Raw genomic sequence first — 13,444 nt, 5'->3', positions numbered from 1 at the left:
GAGTAATTTCACTAATAGTTTACAGGTGACAGAATGGTTGAATGTGTGGTGCTCATGGGAGATGATAATGGATAGTGAATCTGAACCACAAAGGAAAGAGCCGAGGGAGTGAGTGCCATGGCGCATCCTACCATATTGAGGAAAGACAATGTTGGAAATTATTTCTCAAGAGGCCAGAGCCATCTGTGATGAAACAGGTCGTCCTTTCTTCAGCATCAACATTACAGTAAGTCATTTGAAGAACATACCTTTCAAAAATTTCTTTTTCTGTTAACACATCTAAGTATCCAAAAGGCGAGTCTAGTAGGTATAAGTCCGCATCTTTGTATACTGCTCTGAAAAGAAAATGGAAATCCAATTAGACTTCCTTAGTATTTTCCCTTGTTATTTCATATTCTTGTCTGGTACTGCCATGTCATCTCTGACTCATAGCAACCTAGTGTGGCGGGTGGAACCGCCCAAACAGGCCTGTTGGAAGGAATATTCACGGGTGAGATCTCCAGGTCTTTCTGCTGTGGAGCCCCTGATTGGGTTTGACTCATCAGCCTTTTGATTGGCAGCATTTAATTATCAATCACTGATAATTTTCAAGGAAGAATAAAAGTAGAAGTCATGGAGGATGGTTAGGAATTTTTGCAGCATTTTAATAACAATAGAAATGCTTTGGCTAGCTGCATATAACATGCAACAAGCAACAGTTACCAAGCAAATCTCACTATACAATTTAAAATATAGCCTTAAACTTATTTTTTTAAAGAACTGGTTTCAAACACAATGGTACCTATCAAGACTCAGACACCAAGCTGTGCCCTGGGTCTGTAATGGCCAACAGTACACAGCCCCAGCCCTCAATGATCTGACGTGCTAGGGAAACCAAAAAGAAGCTCCTTTGTACCCAAGAAAAGGTCAGAGAACAAACCTCAATGACACCACGTCTGTGACACTTTTCTATTTTAGTTTCTCAAAGTGTAGATGCTTATCAACAAACCGAACTGCTTCGTGGCCCAGGTTAAATAATGAATCGGTAGCCAGGCAGCTTTGGCTGTATTAAGCGATGCTGCAGTGGGCTTTGCACAGTTCCACATTCATAAAATTCCCCCAAACGCAAACCCACTCACTGCCAAACTTCCATTCTGCCAATGATTCTTAGTGCCTCAGACTACTGATCCATGACGTTTCCAAGAAGGCAAGTCTTTCCAGGAGCAAGCAGCCTCGTCCTTCTCTGATGGAGCCACTGGTGAGACCGAACCCCTGACCTTGTGGGTAGTGGCCATCTACTTAACGCACTATGCTCCCTGGGAACCTTCCAAATAAGAATGGATCATTCACAGTAGAAAATATATCCACATTTTTCCCTTTTTAAGTAAAATAAAATTGGACTTTACTCATGTAAAAACTCTGCTGGATTGCTCTTAAAATAGTCATAAGATGTCGTTCCATATTAACGGAAAGGAGAGAATTTTCTCCTAACATTTTAAGCCCCTCTCCCAACCACACTGGATTCAGCGTTTGTGTGTAATTCTTGGCATTTGGGGTAAGAAGATTGTGTTCAATCAGCATATAATTAAGAGAAGGAAGGATGAGAAATGGGGGGTATCAAAGGAAAATCTGAGCTCAGAGGATCTTGGTTGTGTAAATTATGTTAGAGGACAACAGAAAAGGGTTAGATCAGGGACCCTGCATCCAAATGGAGCATCAAGAGATTTCTTCCCTACTCAGCTACTTTCCTTTTCCTCGCACTTAGGACTGTGTTTTCTCAAAAGACTAGAAATGACACACACACACACATACACACACACACACACACATACACACACACATACACACACACATATACACACACACACACACTCTCTCTCTCTCTATCACACACACATATATGTCACCAAATATCACCCCAAGCTGGACAAATTATACATTCTGATGAGATAACAATAAATGATTGTTTTCTGTTGGCGCTCAAACTGTCTATGTCTTACAGTAAAACCAAATCTCAAACTAGCATGAAGGTAACTCCATTTTATGTTGAGTGTCTGAAAAAACTCCCTGCCATTGAGTCAGTGCTGACTCACAGTGACTCTGTGGGTTGCCAAGACCATAGCTGCTTGTGGGAGTAGAAAGCCCAGTCTTTCCACTACGGAGCTGTTGGTGGTTTTGAACTGTCGACCATGCGATGGCAGCCCAAACTGTAACCACAACACCACCAGAGCCTTATATATGTCTTACCTAAATTTGAGTCAAATATTTAAGACAAGTCTTACTTTGGTTCATGGATACTCACCTTATATTCATTTAGAAACCATTATGTGATCTGCGAGATAGCATTACCTGTTGATTTATCATTTCATTCATGGTCAAGCATCTAGAGGACCTGGTTCTAATTCTGAAAACACCGTTTTCTGTGAAGTCCTTGACAAGTTAATGTCTAACAGCCTCAATGATCTCAAGATATCTTGCATGAAATAGAAAAAAACAGAGTTTTCTTGGCAGATTGTGTGGAATTAAAGGAGTGCGCTCACTCGCGCTCTCTCTCTCTCTCTCTCTCTCTCTCTCTCTCTCTCTCTCTCTCTCTCTCTCTCTCTCTCTCTCTCTCTCTCTCATTAGAATAGTACCAGGCAACTGAAATGCTTCTTGCATGCTGGGTCTCACCCTGGCCCTGCGCAGGAAATAGGAGGAAGTTAGAGAAAGGGTTGAAACACCAGTGAGTCAGCTCTGGTTAACATTTAGCGAGACAGTGTGAATTTTGTTCAAAGAAAACTTGAGGAACATTTGACAACCCATATCACCGATCTTTATTTTTACTGCAAGTTATAGTTTAACCATAACTTTTTCTTCCTAACACAAATTAACTATATGTCCTTCTCTTTGACAGCTTCCAAATGCCCGGGCCAAGAGACAAACTCATTCCCACAATAGGAGAGAAGTTTGTCTTATTTGGTTTACTTTAAAGAGGACAGACCTTAAGCCAAGTGGTATAATTGTCTTTGTTGTTTCTCTTAGGAGATTTATAAATTATGTGGAGAAATTGAAAAAGTAGGTGCACCTAAACCTAGACACAGAAACAGAGGTTGAAAGCAAAGACGGTGTGTGTGTGTGTGTGTGTGTGTGTGTGTATTAGTAACAACCATGAGCCGTGATGAAACTAACAGAGACAGGTAGCTTTTCTTTCCTTATGCTCTGCGGAATCCCAGTCTGCCACTTTCCCTTTGGGGGCCCACACTACCCATCAAACAAACTCACTGTCTTGGGGTTGATTTCCACACACAGCAACTCATTAGGACAGGGTGGAACTGTCCTGTGGGGGTTTCCGAGGCTGTAAATCTTTACAGGAGCAGAAAGCCTCATCTTTCTCCAGGTGAATTCCAGTTGCTGGCGAACTGGAATTCCAGAAGTTGGTGAATGCCAATAGCTGACCCTACAGCTAGCAGGCCAGCATGGCATCCACTACCCTACCAGGGCTCCTTCGAGCAAATATACACATCAAAATATGCGCAGCACCTTTAAGAAGCTATCTTCATGTTGAGCTCTGCCTATCATTTTACTCACTGTTCTGAAAGCTCATTCTTATACTATCAGCTATTAAATCCCAGGCATTTTTCTCAGGGCCAGAAACAGAATATAAAGCTGTAGAGAGTGCTTGCACACAGAGACATGTGTGGAAATCACAACAAAAGCCAGTGAAGCTCTTATCCAGACACTCACCTGGCCAAAGAGATTCGGGCACGCTGGCCTCCGCTCAAGGTGACTCCACCCTCTCCAAGAACTATATTGTCTTTCTCAGCAAACTTGGAAATGTCCTGTCACCGAAAATAGAAAATTGGAGCGGTCTAGTTAGTGCACTGGATCAGAATTTAAAGAGGCCACCTCCCTTCAAATGTAGTCATGTATCAGATTCTTACTTTACCTACACTGGACGCTCTGAACACCTTAACTCAGTGATTTCAAATGTGAGTCATTTTGTTGGCCAAAATAAGATGGCTAAAAATTTTGCTAGTAAGCTTTAATGTTATTTTGAGGATGTCACTCATGATCATTAAGTGAAAATTGGAAACATTTTAAAAGTGAACTATGTGTCTATGTAAGTGTATGCAAATTATTATGTAGATTATCCATCAGCCCAGGACACACACCACCAATGCTATTAACATACGAAAGGACAGTCCAGGCCATCTCAGTGCAGGTTGACAAGGAGCTCGGGATGGAGAGTGGGTTTTGTGTGAGGCTGATAACCCCAAAGTTAGGTTTGCGAACCCACTGGCTGCTTCCAGGGAGTGAGATGAGTCTGTCTGCTCCTGTAATGATGTACAGTTTGGGGGAATCCAACGGTGGCCATTCTACTCTTGTCTCTGGGGTCTTTCTGAGTCAAAAGTCATTCGTGGGAAATGGGTTCGGTTTGGGGATTCAAAACACTGGCCCGTTGGAGGAAACACTGTGAAATTCAGTGATGACTCTCACTCAGGCATGGGAGAAGCATACCAGGGAGGTCGTGTGGAGCCACACTGGTCCTCCATATGAGACGCACAGCCCCGAATGCAGCATCTCTTTCCGCTAGGACCAAGTTTTCACCCTTGTGTCCAAATGCATCAGAGCCTGTGAGAGCGAGAACTCAACAAGGCGACCTTAATCTCTAAGGTTGCCAGTTCTCCAGCCTTAACAGGAGGCAGTCGTGCCACTTTCCCATCTTTCCTTTTTAAGGAAATATCTGCATTTTCTGTCTCTGACAAGCTTCCACCTTCCACAGGTTCCAGCTTTCACAGGTTGTACTGGCACAAAGAAAGCAACTACATTTACACCCGGTGTCACATCTCTAGCCTCATGAAAAAGTGCCTCCACGGCCGACTGGCCCTTGGAGACTACCGCGCCGCTCTGTGCTGGCCGTTCCTGCACCTTCTTGAGCACTCAGCAAGAGAGTGCAAAGGTAGATTTCTTCCCCCCTGCACATATCTTCCATCTCCAAGACCCCAAGCAAAAGAAGCAAGGTTAACATAGCCAGGGAAGCAATGGGATTCCTCAGTGTGGAACCTTCTTCCACACTTGGAGTACCCCAGGACAATGCCCGGGAGAACTGCATCCAAGTCTCCTTCTCCCTGAGTCTCTAAATGAGGTGAAATGTAAATTGTTTGGGATACCCATTTTGAGAGCTTTGGTTATCAGAATAGCTCAGCATGTTGCAGGTCTCCATAAGTAATGAAGCTGGAATGCAGAACAGAATAATATGAGGCTCGGAATTTGAACCCTGGGCTGTCAGGCTTATAGTGAAATCTTAGACAGTCACTTAACAGGTAGCTGTGTGACTCAATGCCTCTACCAGACCTGGGGGTACCCATAGTTCTTGTTTCATAAAGGGTGTTAAATATGAGAATTAAGGAAATAGCACTTGCAAGGCAATTCAATCAATACAAAACAATGAAATGTAATGTGGCAATCCAAGCATGAATTTTTTATTCTAGAATAAAGCTTAAGCAAAACAGAAAACATGACAGGAAACACTGGTCAGAAAGCAAAGCACCTTGTTTTCTAGCTTTCTTTGCACTACCGACTGAATAACAGATGGAAAGAGATTCCTCTTGCTGGCGTCTCATAGTGAAAGAATGTGGAGGGAAATCAGTCAGGAAAACAATAAATCTTGATGAAGATGTGGCAAGATTAAAACCCCATTCATTATTGATGGGCATGCAAAATGGTACAGTCTCTATAGAAAATGGTTTAGCAAGTGCTGAGAAAGTTAGAAAAGAACTACCACATTCCCTAGCATTTCCACTCTTAGGCATGTGCCTAAGAGACTTGAAAGCAGAGATACAAACAGACGCATGTACACCAATGTGCGCTGCAGCACCAGACACAATAGCCAAATATCCATCAACAGATGGATGAATAAACCACCAGGGAACAAACACTGTATAGCTCACACATATGAAATCATAAGGATATTTATAGAAACTGAGTGAGTTACTTTATTGTGCTAATCTGGCCGATAAACACATGTGGGGTTAATGGAAGGGCAGAGAGATAAATGGCTCACTAGCCTCGCCTTTAGAGTTCTCAGGTCTCTTGCTTTCTGATGGTCGGACCAGAGTAGCTGCCTTAGCCAGTTCCCTGCTTCAGCTGGCAAGGCTCACTTCCTGCGAGACATCCCAGAGAAGAAGCCACATAGACCTACCCTGATGCAGCCCTGGGTGCTGGAGTAGCCGTATGGAGACCCCTGCCGGCGCGGAGATGTTTACACACTCACTGACTCAGCTTTCCACCTGCAGTCAGCATCATTGCATCTGTTTTGTGAGATGGAGGAGGACTTTGTGGATTGGTGTTGGACATGGATTAATGTTGGACTTGTGGGCTTTGGCAGCACTGGGTCGGGATGTTTTCTTGATGCACACTTAACCTTTTATATAAAACTCTCTCTCTTATACATGAGTTTCTGTGGATTTGTTTCTCTAAAGTACCCAGGCTATTACAGAAACCAACATGGATGTACAGGAGTCAACATCGACTGGTGGGTGGTTGCCAGGGGAGAACATGAGAGGGGCATGGAGAGTCACGGTTTGGAAAGCAGTGGGATTTAGTTTAGCTGATGACAAAGTTGCCAGCAATAGAAGATGGTTGCACAACATGGTTAGCATAACTCTGTTGACGAGCTGTACACCAGAAACATGTCGGACCGACAAACGCTGTGTCACATACCTTTCTTACAACAATAAAAATTCTATGACGAAATACTCAAGATGTGCGAACTTTAAAAAATATAATAAGAGGGTAATTTGGCCACATCTTATAAATCTGAAAATGTGCATATGTGTCATACGCTGAGTAAATAAAAGGTTATAAGGACACTGGGCCCCTGGGTGGTGCGAATGGTTTATGGACTCAGCTGCTAAGTTAAAGGATGGAGGCTTGACTCTACCCAGAGGCACCTCAGAAGAAAGGCCTGGAAATCCACTGCCAAACAATAATCAGCCACTGCAAACCTTGGGGAGCAAGTCTGCTTGGATGTCTATGGGGTCACAATGGGTTGAATTGATGGCAGCAGGTTATGAATGGGGAACAATCAACAACTGAAAAGAATGAAATAGATTTCTACATTCTTTTTACCAGAAAATGAGCTAGATCTCAACAATGCAACAGAATGAGAAAGCAAGTGAACCATACCACTTAAATCGATTGGAAAGTTGTGCAAATTACCAAATACTATTCAAAGACTGGGTTTGAAAATTATGTATTCATTATTGTGCTAGGCTAGAAAATCCTACCCAAGTCAATGATAATGCTTTTTGTGGGGAACCAGGATACTCCTCTTATTAAAAAGTAAAGCTCAGAACAAAATATGTAGAGATTGTTGAATGGGGAACTCATTTTCTCCCAAATCACCAAAAAATGGTCAACAAAGGAAAAGTGAAGCAGTCTCCCTGGGAAGCTGGGTGCTGCCCTCCAGGCTGAGGGTCCTGGGAAGCTGGGTGCTGCCCTCCAGGCTGAGGGCCCTGGGAAGCTGGGTGTGGCCCTCCAGGCTGAGGGTCCGGCAGAGCAAAGGCCAGAGGGGAACCCTAGTATTTACGTGCTTTGAAGGCAGGGGTGAAAGAAAACAAGTAGGATAGTAAGAAATAATTAAGATTATTCACAGTATACTAAACCGTGTAACTATCTCTTGTATCCTGTCCTTTCCTGGAGTTGGCACTCTGGCCAGCACTTGTGCGGCCGAATCCTCTAAGCCCAAAGCCTGTTCCTCTGTGGCCAGGGAGTTAAAGATGGTATTTAAGGATGAGCATTGGCAATCCATTTTGATGATAGGGAAGGGTGGCTTTGAACTCTAATTATGCAGAGCTCTCTTCCCTCCCTGTCCTCCAGGATTCCATTCTTCTCATTTGTTTTTGTTGTTGTTAGTTGCCATTGAGTTGGTGTTGACTCAAAGGACCTCATGTAAAAGAGATGGAAACAGTGCCCAGGCCTATGCTATCTCCAAGGTCGTTTGGTATATATGAGTTCACTCTCAGTTATTCTGGTGGTGTAGTGGTTATGCGTTGGACTGCAATCCGAAAGGTCAACAGTTCAGAACCACTAGCCACTCTGGGACTCTACTCCCATAAACAGTTACAGTCTTGGAAACTCACAGGGGTAGGTCTACTCTGGCCTATAGAGTTGCCAGGAGTCAGAATCAACTTGAGGACAGTGAGTTTTTGAATTGTGGTTATTGGGCTAGTCCACCTCACTGAAGGTATCCCTCAGTTTCACAGATCCATGCTACTTTATGAATCCTAGATCCACATCACAAAAAATGGCACTCAATTATGATTGAATACTGAACCCCACCAATTACAATGTATATACATTTGATAAGAAAGTAAAACATATGTGGAATATAAGGACTTCCTAAGAAGTTACTCCACTTTATAAATAATTCTACCCTTCAGCCCTATGACAGGACAATTGACCCATAAGAATATTTATAATAGGCTATTACCATACAATAGAAGAAGCCTGGTGGTATTGTGAGTTACAAATGGAGCTATTAGTCCAAGGTCAGCAGTTTGAACCCACCAGCCATTTCAATGGAGAAAGATGAGATTTTCAGATCTGGTAAACAATTATAGCCTCACACATCTGTAGAGGCAGTTCTATTCAGTCAATAGGGTTGCTATGAGACGAAAATGATTCGATGACAGTGAATTTAGGACCATAAAATTTTAAAAAGCCAATAATAGAAGAGCCTGGACAACAACTGGTTTGAACAATAGCGAATTGCTTCCTATAGATGTTCTCACTGCCATCAAGTCGATTCTGACTCACAGTGACCCAAAGAAGAGGGCAGCACTTCCCCTTGTGGGTTTCTGAGAGTGATGCTTTATGGGAACAGAATGCTTTGCCTTTCTCCTGTAGAGCAGCTGATCAGATCAGCAATTGCTGATCGCATGGTTATCAGCCTGAGGCTTAGCCACTACACCACCAGGGTTCCATACATAGATATACATACCAGTATATCTATCCATCTATACATTTATTTACATCATATCTATAACAATACTGATGTATAGGTATGTGTATCTAGATACATACCAGTATCAATATAGATATGTGATGCAAATGAATGGATAGAGTTATTGCCAATTTGGTACAGATTCATTTAAATGGGCAGAAAATGCATACATCACATTCATGACAGTGATCTCCGGAAATACAAGTCTTGCAGAAGAATGGTGCTAAGATAGATATATTGCTGAAAACTCAAGATGCCTATATCTGAAGAGATTCGATGTTTTGAGCCAATGTATTTGGCTTCCTTTGCTGGACTGAAGCCATTTATAAAAAGAAATGAGTATACTTGGATAATTTTAATTTAATAAGTACCTTAGACATCATAATTAGCATGAAGCTGCCGAGACTGAAATGAAACAAAATAGCAGGGGTAGACAGCAGAGAATGTTGAACAAGCCATTATTTTTAAACCAAAAACATTAGTAATCCTGATATCCTGCTGCCGATGTGAGTGCCTGGTCTGATTTCTCAGTTTATTGCTCATCTGTAAATTTCTTTATTAGTGTTTGACTTTCTCTATCAGCTCTATCATAAAACACTTCGTTGTATGTGCTCTGTTAAACTTTTATCCTTGCCGATGACTAAGGACTCTCAACTCTGGAAATAGATCTGTTTAAACCGTGCTGGCATTGAGCCTTCACAGCAAATGTCCCCATCTAGGTACGTTATCGTCCCAAACAGCATCTGATGACTTGGTGCTCCGAGGAGCAAGTGCTACTGAAGGGCCCCTCACCCCACTCCCATTTCCCTTGACTTATACTGTAATTTCTCTGAGTTCCCTTGGAGTTACTCATCAAAATTGTTGGGGAAGTCATCGATTGAAATTAGGATGCTAGAGATAATAAGATCACATGTAAAATAAGCTACTGAAATTAGGAGAACACAAAGTCTTTGTACAGGCTTGAGTAATAGCTCCCTAAAATTCAGATCCTTCAGAACCAAACCAACCATGGCCAACTCACAGTGACCCTGCACATTACAGAGTAAAACTGCTGTAGTCTTTTTGGAAGCAGATCACCAGGTACTTCTGCAAAGCCGCTGGATGGGTTTGAACTGCCAACCTTTAGGTTAGTAACCAAACAGAGAGTTTGCACCACCCAGGCACTTAGAGTTTTCTCAGAAGTTCAGCCTATGAGCTTACTTGGAAATAGCACCATTGCAGATGTAATCAGTTAAGATTCGGACCAACTAGAGTAGGGTAATGGGCCCTTAGTGCAATCTGACCAGCATCCACATAAAATGAAGAGAAGAGGCAGAGATGCTGACACACAGCAGGAATAGCTTGTGGTGACTGAGACAGAGATCAAAGGGTTAAGTCTACCCGCCAGGGAACAGTGAGGGATGCAGGATGAAGTGAGCATCTAAGCCCTCCTCATTCATTGGACCTACAAAAGTCACGAGGGAAGCTTCCGGGGGAGAGAAATGGGTGCAGGGGTAGCTGGAGGGCACACACTAACACCAGTAGGGGGTGTGGGGGGGCTAACCAGGGACGCTAAGCGAAAGGCCCGGAACAGATTCACCTGCAGGGTCTGCAGAGAGATCAGGGCCCTGCCAACACTTCCATTTATGTACTCAAACTTATTGTTCCCGGTGGTCCTCTTTTCAGAAAACAATTAAAATTACTCAGCAACACCCTGGCAGTTAAAAACATTTGTACTGTAGCCCACAACCCAGGTTAAAAGGTAGGTGTTTGCTTTTGTGTCCCACCTGCCCCTCCCCACCTGCCACGTACCCTGATCGTTCTAGTGCCCCTGAAGACATGGCATCACCCACGTTAGGAAACACTGAGTTAGAAATCCCAGCTTCCAGAACACGGGGAGAGAATACATTTCTGGCCTTTTCGGGAACCCAGCTGTGGTCAAACGTTACATTGGACTTTCAGAATAGAGCCTTAAATAAAACATGACCATGTTTGACACGGCCGTCAGTTAATTTTTCTCAACCATCTTACACAGCCATTTCAATTTTCACTGCATGTCTCAGGAATGCCCACCTACAGAGACAACAGAACAAAATAAAACAAAGAAACTGCGGCCACTACTGTTTCTCGGAAGAACTGAGGCAGGACCCAGCATCTGCATCAGAGCCGGTGGGGACTGTGTGCACAACGTGTGAGCTACTAATCTGGATTCTAGTTCGTTTGGCTAACTTCCTTTCCAACCTGCTGGTCAGAAAGACAAACACCTACCTCAAAGGACTCTGCACACCCCACACATTGAGTCTGTTTGCAATTGTCAAGCACTTGAAAATACTTAGATAAAGAGCACTAGAGAGGGTCAAAGTAGTATTATCATTGTGCAATAAAGATTAACTTATTTTAGTACTAAGAGGTGTATAACATGCCCAGTGTTGGGTACGCGCTTTTCACTTAAATGTTTGCCTCTTCAAGTTTAATAAAAAGCAAGTCAACTTCAAGGCCTTAATATTAGTCAACTGGGCAAAACAAGCCAGATCTTGTTAAAGAGGAATTGCTAGTAGAAAGTTCATTAGCTCTGACTTGGAAGTATGACAGAGCAAAGGTACCAGGTACTATTATCCTAGGGTGTAAAAAACGAGAGGGGGAACTTTAAAGAAAGGGTGGAGAATTACATTTAAAGGTGCTGGGTAATTTTGCAATATTTACTGAGCACATTTAAGCTTCCTGTGATTTTGCAGCTAGGGAAAGCCCATAAACCTTGTTTTATGGTTGGCTAATCACTCCTTAGTACAACCATGACAATGTAGCTGCTTGTGGCAAGGGAAGTTGGGGAACATGACCTTTAGAGCTAAACCTAGTCAATAGCTAGTGCCGTTGTTATGAATAGTTAATACATGCAACGTACCTAATTTGTGCTTTATACACCAAGAAGGTGGGCACGAAGGGAGAAGAAACTGTAAGGAAGCAGATGGCGGACGCTGCGAGAAGGAAAACAAACAGGGTGGGTGAGAGAATGGCAAGAGCCCAAGATGTGGAGCGCGCGAGAGAGAACAGCAATGGGACTAGTGATGCCATGAGGGTAGGGGGAAGGTGAGGGGAGAAGGGGGAGGAAGGGGGAACCAATCGCAAGGATCAACGTGTAACACCACCGCCGCCACCGCCACCCCACACCCACGGGACAAACAACTGAAACATTGGTGAGGGGAAATAGGATACCAAGGGCTCAAGTAGAGAGAAAATGTTTTGAAAATGATGATGGCGACATATGTACAATTGTGCTTGATACAGTTGGTTTATGGATTGTTATAAGATTATAAGAGCTGTTCCCCTCATTGGTCCTGAGGAGTTTATCGGTCCTGGATTCCCTACGTTGTGAGCACTTATCTGTACCAGTGTACATGTTCTGGTCTAGCCAGATTTGTAAGCTAGAACTGGGGTCATGATAGTGGGGGGGGAGAGCATTAGAGAACTAGAGGAAGGTTGCGTGTTTCATCGGTGCTCTACTGCACCCTGACTGGCTCTTCTCTTCCTTGTGTCTGTTTTGACAGGGGGTGTCCAATTGACTACTAGTAGCTTTGGCTCTCCTCTCGGACTTCCCGTCACTCCAATTGACCTGCTTTTTGTTTGTTTGTTTGGGTAAGGGGTGGGGAGTAAGAGAGAACCAAACACAACAATCGACATATGGCCCCCATCCCAAGGGGGCAGATAGCAGAAAAGTGGGTGAAATGAGATGGCAGTCGGTGCAAGAAATTGGAGAGAGAAAAAAAAGAAGAATTTATAAATTATCAAGGGGGCAGGTGGGAGGTAGGGTTGGGGAGGGAGGGGGAAAATGAGGAACTGGTGCCAGAGGCTCAAGTAGAAAGAAATGTTTTTGAAAAAGATGATGGCAACATATGTACAGATGTGTTTGACAAAATGGATATATGTTTGGATTGTGATAAGAGTTATACGAGCCCCCAATAAAATTTTTTTTAATTTTAAAGACTATACGAGCTGTAAGAGCCCCCCAAAAAAGTATTTATGAAAAAAAGACTACCCTACGCCGCATGTGAGACAGTAATTTCCTACCACACAAAACATCTTGTTCTTATCCTTCCTAATACCACATCCCTGGTTTCCATTCCTCCTCCTCTGTCTCCTTCCTGGTATCTCTCCCAGGCACCCTGTTCTCTGAGCACGTCCTAAGCATTAATATTCCTCAGGGATTCTGTTCTCAGCCCAACCACTGTGCTCGCCCCGCCCTTCCGTGGTGACACCTTCTACGTCCGTGGCCTCCGTGACAATCTGTAGGCCGAGGATTCTCCTCTCTGATGCCAGAGCTGGACCCTTCCTCGGTTCTGGACCCAAGCAACTCCTCCCAGTGCGTCCACGCTAGAACTCATTCTTTCTGTCCTATAAACTATCCCTTCCTGTCCCCCCTCAGCCAACAATACCTCGATCCCCTCAACGGACCAAGACAGAGGATCAACCCTGCCTCCTCCCTTGCCCTCAAACACCCATATC

General features: G+C 43.5%; 1 protein-coding gene across 1 annotated transcript in view; it reads right to left on the bottom strand.

Annotated features, from left to right (window-relative positions):
* The window catches only part of CFTR (CF transmembrane conductance regulator), a 177,175-nt gene that overhangs the window by 69,695 nt on the left and 94,036 nt on the right, over nt 1-13,444 (bottom strand). Inside the window, exons 12-13 of the mRNA XM_075557370.1 lie at nt 3,703-3,797; nt 249-335 (exon numbers count right to left, since the gene is read on the bottom strand). Of these exons, the coding sequence (XP_075413485.1) occupies nt 249-335; nt 3,703-3,797 (182 nt within the window). The remainder of the gene's footprint in view (nt 1-248; nt 336-3,702; nt 3,798-13,444) is intronic.

The sequence above is a fragment of the Tenrec ecaudatus genome, chromosome 9, assembly GCF_050624435.1.
Source record: "Tenrec ecaudatus isolate mTenEca1 chromosome 9, mTenEca1.hap1, whole genome shotgun sequence".
Taxonomy (NCBI): domain Eukaryota; kingdom Metazoa; phylum Chordata; class Mammalia; order Afrosoricida; family Tenrecidae; genus Tenrec; species Tenrec ecaudatus.
This window is presented reverse-complemented; position numbering and strand designations above follow the sequence as displayed.